Source organism: Natrix helvetica (assembly GCF_964273705.1).
Source record: "Natrix helvetica genome assembly, chromosome: 2".
Lineage (NCBI taxonomy): Eukaryota > Metazoa > Chordata > Lepidosauria > Squamata > Natricidae > Natrix > Natrix helvetica.
In genome coordinates this window covers 93,357,028-93,374,110 of record NC_138552.1, presented here as the reverse complement: position 1 = coordinate 93,374,110, position 17,083 = coordinate 93,357,028, and the positions used below count along the sequence as shown (strand labels likewise).

Here is a 17,083-nt window from a genome sequence, read left to right as displayed (position 1 = left end):
AACTGAGGTAATATTTATTGGTAGATCAAATTTTATCGCAAAACAAAAATGAAATTAGCATATTTTACACTTTGAGATCTGTTTTTGCAGTATTACCATCCATCTTCAGTCTCACCGAAGTCTGAATGTAGGTTTATTGAGTAGCATATATCAAATAGTGTGTGTGTGTGTCTACACATATGTTCATTTTATTGTTCTGTATGGCATAAAATGTACTTCACATATGAATACTATACATTTATGGTAAAAGGCAGAGTAGTTGGTAGCCACAATGATAGATTTGTGGGACTATGAGACAATGGAAATTTGTTCTAGCGAAATGCTGCATGCCAACAAATAATGTACAATATAAATTTTAATGTGTAACTGGAGAAATGTTAAATGTCAAGCCTATTAATATTCCTATTCAGCATCCTTGAAGCCTGCAGTCAAGTAGGTTAGAGGCAGCCAGTGGTCAAGGGGAATGGGCGGGGCACAGCTGTCTATTGCAACCAAAATATAAAACACAATCTTGAGTGATTTTTGAAACATGCCTAAAATGAATTAGGTTTTACATTTGGTAAAAGTGGCCTTTTCCCACTGAAGATTATGCTTTCCATAAGCATTACACTCTGAGTCCAAAAACTGTCTTAAACTCACAGTGTCCCAAGTGATCTACAAGGCAGCCTCTCAAGAGTTCCCTAAGAAAGGAATTTTAGAGAGTCAGCCTTCTGTACAGGTAATCCTCAACTTACAACAATTCATTTAGTGACTGTTTGAAGTTACAACAGCACTGAAAAAAGTGACATAACAAGTTTTCACACTTAAGACTGTTGCAGCAGCCCCATGGTCACGTGATTTATATTCGTATGCCTGACAACTGTCTCACATTTATGACGGTTGTGGTGTCCCAGGGTCATGTGATCACCTTATGCAACCTTCTGATGAGCAAAGTCATTGGGGAAATCAGATTTACTTAACAACCATGTTACTTAATTTAATAACTGCAGTGATTCAGTTAACAAATGTGACAAGAAAAGTCGTAAAATGGGGCAAAACTCATTTAACAAATTTCCCACTTAGCAACATAAATTTTGGGCTCAATTATGGTCGTAAGCCGAGGACTACTTGTGTGTGGCTAGATAGTTAGCCAATAGGAATGATGAAATTGCAAACAATCTCTCATCTGGCAGTCTTATGCTACAAAGAGACACAGTAGGTAGAACATATAAATGCACACTATTTTGGGACATAAATAATTGTCTGACTTTGCATATATTTTTACTTTCTGTTTCAAGGTATTGCTCAATTTTATGGACACTAGTGAGATTTGAATGTATTTAATCTTAATTTTGTTTCTTTCCCATGCAACACAGAATAAATGAAACAGAAAAATAGTGCCGTGATATAGCTCCATGACCATCAGCTATGAGGCATGGGAAATTCCCTAATTACATGATTTTGAAACTAATAATATCTGCTAGAAGAATTCTTCAGAAACAGGAACTACAAGTATTTGCTTTGCAAACAATCTCAGTTCCGGTTCCAAACAAATTGGCTGCATTTTAATCACAGCAGTTCTGGGAAAGCAGCTGGATTCATCTTCACTAAGCTTGTGCTACTATTGTTCCTTAGAACAAATAAATATTCTCAATGTGTCTCACAAAATCTGTGGGTGGAAAACCCAGATCGTTGGCTAATAAATTGCCACATTTTTATTTACCAGTAGATTAACAAGGGGACATTTTTATATGACTTTGCTAGGATTTGAATGCGTAGCTGAGTCAGTATTTCCCAATTTACAAGAGGATTTAACTGCATAGATGATTTTTGAACATCCTAAAAAACTGCACTCTAAGGGTGGATGCTGATAAATATCAGTACACAATTAGAAAGGAAGCTTGGATTGTTCAGACACCCAGATACAGGAAGATCACAGCGGTCTATGTGAAATACGACATATAAAGGAAAACAAATTAAGAAATATGATGATGATGTTGCATCTATATGTTATAACCACAAAGCTCTTATAGAAAAAGAAAGGATCCTGCATTGCTTCTATAAGATGTGTTTAGAGGCCAAATGACTCCTGATATGCAGCCTATTTTACAAATTTTGTTGACATTCTTGTTCAGAGACCTGAACCTGGAATACATACATACATACATACATACATACATACATACATACATACATACATACATATATACATATATGTATTTGTGTTACAACCCCTGCTATGCCTAAATACATTTATGTTGCTACAACCCCTGGTATGCCTAAATACATTTATGTTGCTAAACACAAATACATACCTATTTCCCTGGCTCAACTGATAAGGAGGCGAGCCTGTGGCTTAGTGGCTAAGACTCCTACCTAAGATATAATACAGCCCAGGTTCAAATCCCAGTAAGGGTATGGCTAGCTGATGAGAGCTAATTAGCTTGAAATAGATCTATACTAGTCTCCCTTTATTTATTTATCAGTACAAATACAACACATATACACATATACACATATACACATATACGTATATACGTATATACGTATATACGTATATACGTATATACGTATATACGTATATACGTATATACGTATATACGTATATACGTATATACGTATATACATATATACATATATACATATATACATATATACATATCGGGTGGGTTCCTGTTCTGGTTGGTACCAGTTCGCTTCGCGCTCACGTTACTCACGCATGCACAGTTGACTGTAATTTGTTCTGCTCATGCGCAGAAACATGCCGGCAACGGCAAAAGAAACCGGGGAACCGGTTCGAAGGCATACCCAGCCTAGGTCGCTGCTGGTTCTGTGACCCGGGCAAAATCACCACTACCGGTTCAGCTGAACCGGGAGCAACCCACCTCTGATACATATATACATACGTATGTACATACATACATACATATATACATACATACATACAAATAGCTTATTGACCTCACTAAAACTAGGTTCTCCTCTTATGTTTGGGAAGCAGAAGGCTAGCAAACAGATAATATATTTGAAAATCAACACTTCTGACTTGATTTATTTCATTTAGACAGAAACATTCAAAGAAAAACAGGCAAAACAGAGATAAGCTCTGATATGAGAAGGTTGTTAATAACCTGAATTTTCCATGAAAGTCTCATAATAAACAAGACTAATTTTATGCTAAAAGATCAACCTGAGATTTGTCACTATTTTTTTTTAAAGAATTGTATGTTCAGTATCTACCACTTCCCATTAGAACTAAATCAAGTGTTATGGCCAATCATGTTTTATTTAAAGTCGTGTCAAGCTGTATTTACCTTATTGAACTGTGAATTTATAATCAGATTATAAACAGAAGCTTTTCTTCAGAGTTACAAGCAGTAAAGACATTGTTTATAGCCCATTTGCAGCAATAGTACAAATGTGGTGGAATGAGAATGTTGATCTGGAAATGAGGCTGGGAAAGATTAACCTTCTCTCTTTAAGCCTAGAGTTTTTCTAGTTCTCTCTTGTCCACCACCCCAAAAACATTTCTGGTCTCATAATGCAAATCTTATTCAGGCCATCTTCCCTTACAATTAGTCTTCCTGTGATTTCTTGACTTTTATGCCGTCACTGAAATTCTCTTTAAGGTTTATGTTGAGCTGCTATGAAACACTCTCTTTTCTAGTTCCTTGGTTTATAAACATGAACTCCCCATCTTTATGGGAAAAAATAAACCAATTTTTGAAAAGGAAAAATATCTCTCTGTGTCTAAACTAATCGAAATAAATTAGTTTTGCCTAATTAATAGAAATTTAATATGTGGATAGCTAATAAGATGCTAACCTTTCCTAGTGCACATCCCAGTTACTTTTATGTAAGCCAGTTGCATGCCTGTCCACTTCTGATGTTGATCATAATATTTTTTCAGAAGTTTAAATGTGTCCATGAGAAATCTAGTAGCAGATTCTATCTTAAACAGGGCCAATTCTAGTTAGATAGAACTTGGCATTAAAAAATTGAGGGCCAGGTCTCTCCACATCTTCCAATCTTGCATTATTTCAGAAGATGTGGAAAAACCTGGCCCATAGAATCGCCAAGAGTAACATCAAGTTCTGCAAATATCAAGCCTGCTATAAACACAGTGAATGGGACTGTGTATGTATCACTAAACCAGGGGTGTCCAAACTTGGGAACTTTAAGACTTATGGACTTCAACTCCCAGAATTCCCCAGCCAGCATGGCTGCACTAAACATTTCTAGAAACCGCTTCAAGAGGAACTGTGAATTTCAAGCTTTGATATTAGTGGTAAGGAGGATTGCCTGATGAAGAACAATATGTAGCTCAAACATATTTGATATTTTAGACTCATTTTTACATCTGTACTTGACAATTTTGTTTACTTTTTTTAAAATTTCCTAGTGCTTGAGCATCACTGTCATGTTGGACCACAGATTTATATTATACTCTTCATGCTATCACGGCCACGTATCCTTGCCCCTTAATGTTTGAGTTTAAGAGAGCAGCACTTTGTTCTGCGCAGGTCTTCCCACAGTTTTCAGTGAGGTATAAAGCCATCCATCTATACCAGATGTCTCATCTGTGAACACTAGGAAGTTTCTTATCAGGATGACTGATGCTTCATGGCAGTTGCCATTTTCTCTCATCCTGTTTTTATGACACTGTTAATATTAATGAATAAGCAGTTGCTTCAGAAAGATAGAAAGCAGGTTGCTGCTTTCTCTTTTGCTTTTGCTCAGGCGTGTGCGTGTGTGTGTGTGTGTGAGTGAGTGAGTGAGTGTGTGTGTGTGTGTCCCTGCATTGTGATCTATGACTCCAGGCCTGAGGAGAGGTGGGTACATCCGGTACATTGTTCCGGGGCCCATGGAGCTCAAAGGGGGCCCATGAAGGGGAAAAGTTTTTAAAATGTTTAAAAAACCAAAAAGAAAAATAATATTGGATGTATATGCTACATACTCTATACATTGTGTGTATAGCAAAACCACCTTGCAGCCTTGTTTGACATAACCTTTATTAATCTGAAACTCAGTGAACAGTTATTTATGTAATTTATTGAATTTTAATTTCATTACTTATTTATTTACATTTGCAAGTTTTGTTTCATTTCGTTTATGAATATATTTTATATTTCACTTCAGCTTATGAATGGTTATGAAATGTCATCTCAAAAATCTGGAACTCAAAACTGTAAGGAAAAACAGAAATGTGTGCCCATGTGTAGGTGAGGGGGGCCATATTAGTCTTGTTCCAGCACTTATTAATCCTCTGGGGGCCCTACAAGACCCTTATGCCCTTGAACCAGGGGTGGGTTCCTGCCAGTTCTAACCTCTTCTATAGAAGAGGTTCCAGAAATCTACAGTGCCGTTTAGAACCAGTTCCAGCTCCCTCCCCCCGCCCGTCCGCACATCATCAAGATGAAGAGCGAGAGGAGGAATTCTGGGAGTTGAAGTCCACAAGTCTTAAAGCTGTCAAGTTTGAACACCCCTGGGTTTTTTTTCTAAAGGGTTAGGGGTGCCAGGGCCTTGTAACTTGACAGCTTTAAGACTTGCGTGCTTCAAATGCCAGAGTTTCTGAGCCAACATTTTGGTTGCTAAGCAAGAGCGTTGTTAAGTGAGTTTCACCACATTTTACAAGTTGGCCACGGCCACCCAGTCACATGGCCGGCAAGCCACTCCCACAAAGCAGGCCACACCTACAGAAGAGGTTCTACCACTGCCTTGAACGCAATGAGAATTCCTCCAAATTAGAAAGAAAAATAGAATACACGCCCTGAATTCCGTACTGACAAAATGTCATGTAATTTTGTGGACATACCCATGTGGGTTTCTTGGCAACAGAGTGAATGTGGTTTACCACTGCTTTCCTTTGCAGTATTTTTACAACTACCCACACCAGCCTACATGCCAAGACGATTTTGTATTTAAAAGTTAAATAGAGGTTAAAAAGCAAATGAAATTGCTATTTGGAATTTCAAATAGTTGAACTGCTTCTGCAAAAGCCCATCAGAATTAATGTGATGTGTGTTTGTAGACACACAGACACACACACCATATATTGCATATACCGTGTTTCCCTGAAAATAAGACAGGGTCTTATTTTCTTTTGACCCCCAAAATAAGCTCTTGGCCTTATTTTCGTGGAGGTCTTATTATTTTTGATGTGCAGGAGGCGGCAAGTGTGGTCACCTCACGGCTGCTGCCGTGTTGCAATATTTGGGGGGAGGGATTATTTTTGGGGAGGGATTATTTTAGCGCATGCACTCAAAAGCCCAATTGGCCTAATAATCTGGGGAGGAATTATTTTCGGGGAAACAGGGCATTAGAGTCATAGACTATTCCAATTACGACATTCCAGGTACAGTATATTGCATAAAATATTTTATAAGTTTGCCACATAAATTTTAATTCTTATAAATTCCATAAATCTGGCTTCCCCGTTGACTTTGCTTGTCAGAAGTTCGCAAAATGTAATCACATGATTACATGACTCCAAGACACGATAACAGTCATAAATATGAGTCAGTTACCAAACCTCTGAAATGTGATTATGTGACCATGCAGATGGTATAAAGGTCATAAGTGTGAAAAATGGTCATTAACCACTTTTTCAGTACAGTTGTAACTCCGAATGGTCACTAAATGAACTGTTATAAGTCTGGGACTACCTGTATCAGTAATCTCAGAACCAACATCCTTGATTTCAAGTAGAAAATACCATTGCATTTTCAATATACAGTACACTGTATTTGAATTGTGGATTTTGTAACATAGCTATGGATTAAAGGCATTTTAATAGTATTAAATGCTTTTAATCCATTAGTATTTAATAACTCAGAAGCAACCTGTTTTCATTATTGCTTCCTCTATAGCAGGGGTGTCAAACTCACATTGTCACAGCAGCATCATGTGACGTATCGGGACCTTTTTTCCCTTTAAACCGGGCGTGGGCGTGGCCAGCGCGTGAGGCATTCGGCCCCCAGGCCAGGAGTTTGAGCCCTGCTCTATTTTCTAAAACTAGAATGGAATCGAGGATCTCTACAAATTATGACACAGCTAAATCTATATTCAGAAAATGCAGCTTTAGCATCTTAAAGAACTTGCTCAGTCAGACATAAGTCCCCTAATCTTGCATTTTTTAACAATTGAATATCGACCAGCGAAAAATCTGGAACCCCTCCACCCCCTTTGTTTATTGGAATTCTTTCAGTAAATACTAGCTAGTCATAAATTATTTTTTTAATCTTAAATTTCTTCTTATATTGTAAAGATGTCTGAATTGTACATTTTACTTTTAAAAGATAGTGGTTATCTCATTTGATGGTGGCATTCTAGTTTTAAAAAAATTAAGATCAAAGCCAACTCATCTCTGCTTTTCAAGAGGTACAATTCTCAGGTATTAATTGATCAATTGTTGGACATATGCCTATTAACCAAAATATTCATCCATCTGTAAAAGCAAGTTCTGATAATCTTGCAGGAATAGCCATCTCATGCATTTATGTGTCGCAGTAACTATATATACCTCCTGGTTGGTATAGTGCAGGCAACAGTATATATTGGTGTGGAAAGTGGTCCCTAAATTGAAGAGAGTGTTTCAACAGTATGAATCCAGGTAGTCCTCAACTTCCAATAGTTCATTTAGTGACCGTTCAAAATTATCATGGCACTGAAAAAATGATTTTTGGCACCTCTCATCTCAATTCAATCTATAGATTTTACATATTTTGCCCAGGGATTCTGCAAGTACAGTGAAAACTAGATTTTACTCCAGGCATGCCCATAGTACAGGTAGCCCTCAACTTACAACCACAATTGAGCCCAAAATTTCTCTCTAAGAGAGGTTAAACGAGTTTTGCCCCATTTTACAACCTTTCTTGCCGCAGTTGTTAAGTGAATCACTGCTGTTGTTAAGTTAGTAACTGGGTTGTTAAGTGAATTTGGCTTCCCCGTTGACTTTGCTTGTCAAAAGGTTGCAAAAGGGGATCACATGACCTTGGAACACATGGTCATAAGTATGAAACACTTACCAAGCCCTTAATTTTGATCACATGATCATGGGGTTGTAACTGTAAAAAATTGTGGCAATGTGACTTTTCTATTAGCCAAAGCCATGCCAGTAATATTTTGTTTTCAGAATAAATTGCCTACTTATTCTAAGTAGAGTTTCTGTTACATCTCTGACCTCTAGTGGTAATAGTAATTCGTGTTCCTTGACTGAAATGTCCTGGTTTTTTGCATACTGCATGCACAGAAAGGACATTGTTTTAAGGGTTTTTGTACAAAACAGTTTATGTCCATAGCTGTTTTTTATGGGAATATAGAAAAAATATAGTTATGTGTTTTCCTGTTCATGATAATTAAAGAGATCATCATTTAGGAAAGTAGGAATGGAAAATATTTCTTTCCTCCTGTATTTCCGAATTAAGCATTAACAAAAAACATTATTATTTTAAATATAGGTTGGGGTGATTTTTTTAGTTTACTCAAATTAAGAAATATATTTGAGCCTATAATGTAATCTCAAGATGCGTTCTACAGTGTTGGTATCATATGAAGAAATCGGATGCATTGAGGATCAGATTCCAGTTTGCTTTTAACGTGTAGGTACAGGGATTTAATTTTGGACTACTGGAGCACTCTATGCCTACCAAAGGCATTCAGATTCCTTGATCCAAATATTAATTCAGGTGACAGCGGTGGTGGGGCAGTGGTTAGAATGCAGTATTGTATCAGGAGTTCGATCCTGACTGGCTCAAGGTTGATTCATCCTTCCAAGGTTGGTAAAATGAGGACTCATTTTATGCTGACATTGTAAACAATCCAGAGAGTGCTGTAAAGCATTATGGAGCAGTATATACTGTAAATCTAAGTGCTATTCCTATTATTTCCTGAACCATTTATGTGGTAAAATGTGACTTCTAGGTTACAACCGCTTCATTGGCTACTAATCTATTTGGAGGCATAAATCAAAGTGCTGATTGTGACTGTTGGATCAAACTCTTTGACAGATTACTTTGTTCCATATCCACCATCTTCATTTGAGGGAAGCAAGCCTTTATGTACTATCACTTCAAACGCACATGAGATGGTAGTGAGAAAGTGCATTTAAATTAACTTATTGTTGAAGTTTAGAATTTAGTTAGAAAAGTTGTTCATTTTTTCATGTGTAGTTAATTTGGCTGATGAATTTTTGAATTTACTTCTACTTGTTAATGCCTTGAACTGCCACTGTTTCTACAGAATTAAAGGTAAAGACTTCTTTAATGTCAAACAACTGCTGATTGTACGGACATATACATATAGTTTTCTTGGCAACAGTGTGCAAGTGGCCTGCCTTTACCTTTTACTGAGATATATTTTTTACCAGTCTAGCCTATAGCTCTGGAATTTGCTAGTGGTCTTTCACCCAAAAGCTGCCCAGGTTTGACTCAAATTGTAATCAAATTGTAATTTGAGAAGACTTATCTTCACCGGTGTTTCTCAGAGGATATGGTTAATATGGACAACCTTATCAATAGCATTTTTTTAAAAAAAAACAGTATGTATGAGAGAGTAACAAACTATATAGAGTGATTTCTTCTCACACGCCTTCTGCTCTTTTGCTTTTAGTCTACTAAAATCAGGAAGCAGTGAAGCATCTTAAAGGAGAACAGAAATGCAGCCCTGAATCTATACTATATACTGTAGGTAGTCCTCAACTTATGGCCACAATTGGGACCAGAATTTCCATGGTTAAGCAAGACAATTGTTATATGAGTTTATGCCCTTTTTGCCATGGCTGTTAAGCAAATCACTGCAGTTGTAAAGTTAATCACATGGCTGTTAAGTGAATCTGGCTTTTCCCATTGATTTTTGTTTATTGGAAGCCAGATGGGAAGGTTGCAAGTGGCGATCACATGACCTCAGGATGCTGCAACTGTCATAAATATGGGCCTGATCACCAAGTGCCAGAATTTTGATCATGCAATAGTTGCGTAAGTGTAAGAATTGGTTGTAAGCCCTTCTTTTTCCAGTGCTGTTGATCGCTAAACATTGATTATAAGTCAAGGACTATCTGTAGTCAGGCGAAGAAGCATCCCTTCTGATGCTCAGTAATTCCCTGGAAAGAACACATGTGCGTATACTCATACATATATACACACATGTACATCCTTTTTTAGTTGCTATAATTACTGGTCCAAGTTTGAAAATCTGTAGGCAAAATAATAATAATAATAACTTGATCCTTTTTAAGATGCATCAAGCTTTCTCATCTGTAATAACCGCTGCAGCCTACCCTGCTTAAATGCTCCTTTGTTTGGGAAGTTAGGCGTATGTTTTCAGAGTCTCTTTTCAAATCTGTTGCCTAGAGAAGGAAATTTTGATTGGGTCTTTACAGGTAAAATAGAGAAGATCAAACCACCTCCATCTCCAACTGGTGAAGGTCCCCCCTCGCATCCCAGCTCCGCATCAGATGAATCTGGAGGATCCCAAAGAGCCAAGAACCTGATGCAGACGCTTATGGAAGACTATGAAAGTCACAAAACCAAAAGGCGGGAGAGGATGGATGAGAACAGTGTAAGCATATTCCGATTCTCCCTTGCCATTTCTTCCACATATAACACTTAAGGAGGAAACAGTCCTTAAATTTTTATAAATTGTCTTCCGAGAATTCGGTGCACAAAGACAATACGCAAAACCAGCATAGGAAAATTGAAGGGGGAAATTGATTCCTTTTAAAGGGTGAGAAGTTTGCATACAAGACTGTCCCAGATTGCTAGGAGCAGAATAACCAGGAGCAAACAGAACATCCTTTCTCTAGCAACTCTGTACAAATGGTGAGGGAGACATTGATGGGAAAAGGCAGTGAAGAGTAAGAGTCAGTACTTGTGGAAACATCAACTCCAAAGGGAGTTTTATTTCCCATGCATTGAGGCTGGATACTGGATAGATGTAGATTTATTGAGCTGCATTGTGAAAACTTTGATCTCTCTCTCTTTCTCTTGTAAGCATTTCTTTAACTGAGATCAAGGAAGACTGGAAAATATTTGGTACAATCAGAAATTGTAGCAGTAACGGGAAATATATCAGGAAATGAGTTTTTCCACAAAGCTTTTTGAGGGAAAAATGCCTAATTCTAATGCAATCAATTTAGCCTTCCCTAAAGATTGGAGAGTCAATGTCAATCTAAGTCCTAGGGGAATAAATAAAACAAAACAAAATCTCTATTCTTGGGTCTTGTCAGCTGACTTTCCTTAATATCCAGAAAGATGCCTTGCCTTATGAATCTGATTAGATGCATAGACGTATTCGAAGAGAGGTGGTCCCCAAATATCCCAGGCCCATGCCACATCGGACCTTACTAAGGTCATTACTAACATCTTGAATTGCAGTTTGAAGCACCCTGATAGCCAGTGCAGCATGCAGGGGCAGACATATAACATGCACAGCTCGCATCACTACATTTTGCACCAGCTGTAGCTTCTAAGTACTCTTTAAGGACAGGGCCAAGTGTAGTGTGTTTCAGTAACCCATTTGGGAGATAACCAGGGCTTGAGTGAGAGAAAGAGAGCCTCATACTGCCATACTCCTACTGCCAGGCTTTTTGTAATCACTCATTTGCAAATGAGGATGAAGTGAGTCCTGAGGAATTTTATTTATTTTATTTATTTATTTCTTGGATTTCTAAACCGCCCCCTCTCCCAAAAAGGGACTCGGGGCGGTGTACAGTCAAATAAAATGCATAAAATACAATAATATAAAACAATTAAATACTAAACATTTGGACGGAGGAGATAAGACTGTACAAGAAATAAATATACTATAGAAACCCTAAAAAACATCCCCAATTAAAATACCCAAACCCAATTAAAATGTATCCCCGGGAGGCAAAACTAAGAGAGTGCCAGGCCAGCTGATTGAAACAGGTGAGTCTTTAATTTTTGACGGAAGGAACGGAGGTCGGTGGTAGTTCGGATGTCGGGGGGGAGGTCATTCCAGAGGGTTGGGCCCATCACAGAGAAGGACCTTCTCCTAGGTGTCGCCCGCTGGCATTGCCTAGCGGACGGCACCAGGAGGAGTCCCTCCCTGTGTGAGCGGATTGGTCGTAGGGACGTGTGTGGTAGGATGCGATCCTGCAGATAACTAGGTCCTATGCCATGGAGCGCTTTAAAGATGGTAATCAATACCTTGAAACGCACCCGAAAGGCCACAGGTAGCCAGTGCAGCTTGCGCAGGAGGGGTGTTACGTGGGAGTATCGTGTACTCCCCATGATAACCCGCGCGGCTGCGTTCTGAACTAGCTGCAGTCTCCGGATGCGTCCCAAGGGAAGCCCCATGTAGAGGGCATTGCAGTAGTCCAGGTGAGACGTCACCAGCGCATGAGTGACCGTGCGCAGGGCACTCCGATCCAGTAGGGGGCGCAATTGGCGCACCAGGCGAACCTGGTGGAACGCCCCCCTTGCCACGGCTGCCACATGGTCCTCCATTGACAGCCGGGCATCAAGGAGGACCCCCAAATTGCGCGCCCGTTCCACAGGGGACAGTTGTTCGCCCCCTATGGCCAGCGATGGCGTCAGCTGGCTGAACCGAGGTGCCGGTATCCACAGCCACTCGGTCTTGGAGGGGTTGAGTTTGAGTCTGTTGTCCCCCATCCAGACCCCGACGGCTTCCAAACACCGGGACATCACCTCGACAGCCTCGTTGGGGTGGTTTGGGGTTGAAATGTACAGCTGAGTATCATCAGCGTACAGGTGGTACTCAACCCCAAAACCACGGATGATCTCACCCAGCGGCTTCACATATGCGTTGAACAGGAGAGGCGAGAGGACCGACCCCTGTGGCACCCCACAGGTGAGTGGCCTCAGGGACGACCTCTGCCCCCCTGTCAACACACATTGCTTCCGGTCGGAGAGGTAGGAGCCGAACCACCGCAAAACGGTGCCTCCGACTCCCATCCCCTCCAACCGGCGCAATAGGATACCATGGTCGATGGTATCAAAAGCCGCCGAGAGGTCTAATAGGACCAGGATAGAGGAACAACCCCTATCTCTGGCCCTCCAGAGATCATCGACCAACGCGACCAAGGCTGTCTCTGTGCTGGAAGCCGGACTGGCGTGGGTCTAGATAGTCGGATTCGTCCAGGTGTCGTGGGAACTGCTGCGCCACCACATTCTCAACAACCTTCGCCAAAAAGGGGAGGTTGGAGACTGGACGGTAATTAGCTAGCTCCATTGGGTCGAGCGAAGGTCTCTTGAGCAAGGGTCTCACCACCGCCTCTTTCAAGGCGGTTGGTAAGTATCCCTCACCCAATGAGGCGTTCACCAGGCCCAGAAGCCAGCCTCGTGTCACCTCCCAGGCTGCCAGTACCAGCCAGGAGGGACACGGGTCCATTGAACATGTGGTGGGCCGCAGCCGTCCACGTAACCTGTCCAAATCCTCGGGGGCAACAGAGTCAAACTCCTCCCAGAATGGTCTCTCAAGACTTGCTGTTGACGGCTCGTCTGGTCCACTGACGGAGGTCCATCCGCTCCGGATCTGATCAATTTTGTCCTGAAGATATTCCCCAAACTCCTCTGCTCTTCCCTGTAAGGGTGTCTCCCGTGTCCCCTGCGATAAAAGGGAGCGGGTCACCCGAAACAGGGCGGCAGGGCGGTTATCCGCGGACGCAATAAGGGCGGCACAATGTCTACGCTTGGCCGCTCTTATTGCCACAAGGTAAGTCCGCAAATAGGTTCTTACCTGTGTTTGGTCAGATTCGGAGCGTGAGGACCTCCACCTGCTCTCTAGATGTCTCCTGTGACGCTTCATCACCCTTAGCTCCTCAGTGAACCAAGGAGCCCGGGTGGGTCGATGCCGCAGGAGAGGTCGCAAAGGCGCAACCCGGTCCAAGGCCCCAGTCGTCGCCCTATTCCAGGCAGTCACTAGGTCCTCGGAGCGGGAGCGGGACAGGGCTACAGATATTGGCCCAAGCTCCGTCTGGAATCTGTCCGATTCCATCAGGTGCCTGGGGCGGTACCAGCTTGTAGAGTCTGGTTCCGCCTCCTTGCGGTGGGGGATAGCGCCAGGGAAGTCCAGCCGGAGGGATGAGTGATCTGACCATGACAGGGGCGTGATGACTAAGTCCCCTATTCCCAGATCACTCGTCCACTGTTCAGATACAAAAATGAGGTCCAGTGTGTGGCCCCCTTCGTGAGTGGGGCCCTGAACTAATTGGGTCAGGTCCATGGCCGTCATGGAAGCCATGAACTCCCGAGCCACCTCGGAAGCCGCTCCCGTTGACGGCAAGTTGAAGTCCCCCATGACCAAAAGTCTGGGAGTCTCAACTGCCGTCGCTGAGATTAGCTCGAGGAGCTCGGGCAGGGCTGCTGATGCATAGCGAGGAGCCAAGTATACAATCAGCAAGCCCCACTGCCTCCCTGGGCCCCAGTTCATACCAAGGGACTCACACCCGGGTATCTGAGGGACAGTGAACTCCCTCGGCTCTAAACATTCCCGAATAACCACCGCCACCCTTACCCAGGGCCCGGGGCTGATGGAATGCCCGGAAACCTGGTGGGCACATTTCCACGAGGGGTAAACCACCCTTGTGGCCCAACCAGGTCTCCGTTATCCCTGCAAGGTCTAGCTCCCCCTCTGAGATCAACTCATTAATGAGGGGGGCCTTGTTGGTAACAGACCTTGCATTGCAAAGCATCAGCCGCAGGCCCTGGCTCTGTAGTTCCCGTCCACCTAGACTGCAGGGGTTGGTACAAGCGACCGGGCGTAACCAGCAGCCACGGTCTCCCAACCGACCTTGGGATCTTATCCTGTCCTCGCATCCCCTCCTCCCCACGACCGTTGTAATAGGACAACCCTCTGCTCGAGTGACCTTTGTTTTCCCCCCCTCCACCGCATCCCCGTCCTTCCTGGACTCACCTGTTTGTCTGGCACTGGCTCTCCTCCCGGTCTGATTGGCCCTCCCCCCCACCCTGGAACCCACTAAAAAAGATAAAAAACATTTTACTAAAAATCCCCTTAACTTCCGGTTCCTGCACCTCTCGGGGTCCACGAACCCGTCCTCGAGGCGGGCCCTTGAAAGAGCCAAGGGCCAAACCTGTGAGAGAGGGGCCTCCCGCAGGCGGGAGCCAGTTCTAAGGCTACTACTGCTCCTCTATTTATGGCCCTTTGTTTTTCTAAGGTTCTTACCAACTTTAGAAACCCTCTGGATGCAGAGATACTATTGTCAAACTCTATTCAGAATCCTCCTCTCCTACTGATATAATCCTTAGAGTACCCTGTTATCATTGGTACGAGGGCAATGATCTAATAAGTAGCTAAAGCCTTCTAAACAAACCCCTGCCATCATGAGTTCTTTTTCATCTATTAGACAATTAACATTGATACCTCTTATAGCCTCTCTGAGCTATACCATTAAGTACCCTTTGACTTCACTGAAGATTTGAAGCAGACCTTAGAAGCAAAATCCATGCTAGGTCACCACCAAGAGCTTGCTTTCCCATCATTCTTTGCTGAATGACAGCTGAGATTATGGATCTACGCCTCCATTTTGAGATTATGATTCAAGGAAGAATGATCCTCTCTCCTGTCGATCCACAAACACCAATCTCCTCTGTACGTAATAAGCAAGGAACTCGTCAGTATGTATAAATCACTAGCGACCAGGGCAAAGAGGAAATTAGTTACACTCTTAATTTTTCTGATGGCCATTTGTGAATTCACACAACTTGATATTTGGTTTCTCATGACTCATCAAGCTACTTCTCAAAACTTCACTGCACAAGTAGCCCACGGGTTATGACAGCAATTGGGACTAGAATTGCTATCTCTAAGTGATGGTGATAAAGCATGATGTATTGTTTAGTGGAGCCAATTCTGGCAGTCCCAATTGCTGTCCTTAAGCGAGGACCACACGGGTCATTGAGAGATAACCTAATGACTGTGACTTCCAACTTCCTGCCGTCTTTCCCATTGACTTTGCTTGTGGGAAGCCAGCAGGTAATGACAGAAATTGCAGTTGCTTGACCATGGCTAGCTGCAATGTAATAATCATGAGCTGGATGCCAAGATCATAACCATATGATCCTGTAGATATTGTAAGACCAGAACCTGTCATAAATCCCCCTCATTCAGCGCTATCACAAATTTAAACAGCACCTAAATGAGTGATTGTAACCCAAGAACTGTCTGTATTGTAAAGAAAAGGAGATGAGAGAGGGATTTGTTTATTTATATATTTCATATTTCTTAATGGCTTATCTCCCTTGGAGAGGGACTCGAGCAGTGATCATATGTGCTAATCATATGTGATTCATGGAAAGAGCCAACATTTGTCTAAGCTGTAGAAAATTCTAAATGGGGGCTCTGTGCAGGCACAAAACATATATGTATAAATTCACAGAAGACCACTTCAGTGGTCTTTAATTAAAGGTAAGTAACCAGTTCTATTTTATTGGCAAAGTACTGTCCATTTCAGATATCTCCATTTGTTAAAGAGAAAGATTGTTGTTATCTAAGAGCACCAGTAAAGTTTTTAGGTCGTAAGATTTGGGAAATCCTTAATTTGCAATAGAAGAATTATATAGATAAGTAGAAACAGTTGAGAGTAACATGCAGCTTATGCTGTTGTTTTTAAATTGCCTATTTTGCTTAGCAAGTTTCTTAACAGATAAAACTGATTTTAATGAGAAATTCAGAGAGAGGCACCCATTTTCAGTTCATTATAAGCATCATTCTCTTTCTCTGTTCTTCGCGCACTAATGAGAGTCTTTTCTCTTTCTGCTAGTACAACTATAAATTACTGTCTAACAAGGTTACTTCTGAGGTACTTTTCAAATGTTTGGCTTTTTAAGCACTTTGCTTATTTATTTATTTATTTATTTATCTTCTTCTTTTGCATGAGACGTTTGAGTGTTTCTCAGATTTTGCATGCTGCTATAGTTTGCTTCCCACTGCTATTTGTTGGAGGAATATTTGAAATTGGAAGCCATCGTTTTTTCCCATGATTTCCCCACACCTAGACTATCAGTTGGATGACACCTCACACTGTTTTTGGAAATTCCCGCTAAATCCATAGGCTTACACCAGATTATCTTTCTCCAGTTGTTTCTGCCCACCTGGTAAGTTT

At 41.6% G+C, this 17,083-nt stretch overlaps 1 protein-coding gene across 5 annotated transcripts in view; it reads left to right on the top strand.

Annotated features, from left to right (window-relative positions):
- Positions 1-17,083, top strand: part of LOC309386009 (PALM2-AKAP2 fusion protein-like) — a 73,509-nt gene that overhangs the window by 48,888 nt on the left and 7,538 nt on the right. For all 5 annotated transcript variants that reach the window (XM_081940910.1, XM_081940912.1, XM_081940909.1 and 2 more), the window contains exon 3: positions 10,358-10,536. In XM_081940910.1, coding sequence (XP_081797036.1) covers positions 10,358-10,536 — 179 coding nt within the window. The remainder of the gene's footprint in view (positions 1-10,357; positions 10,537-17,083) is intronic.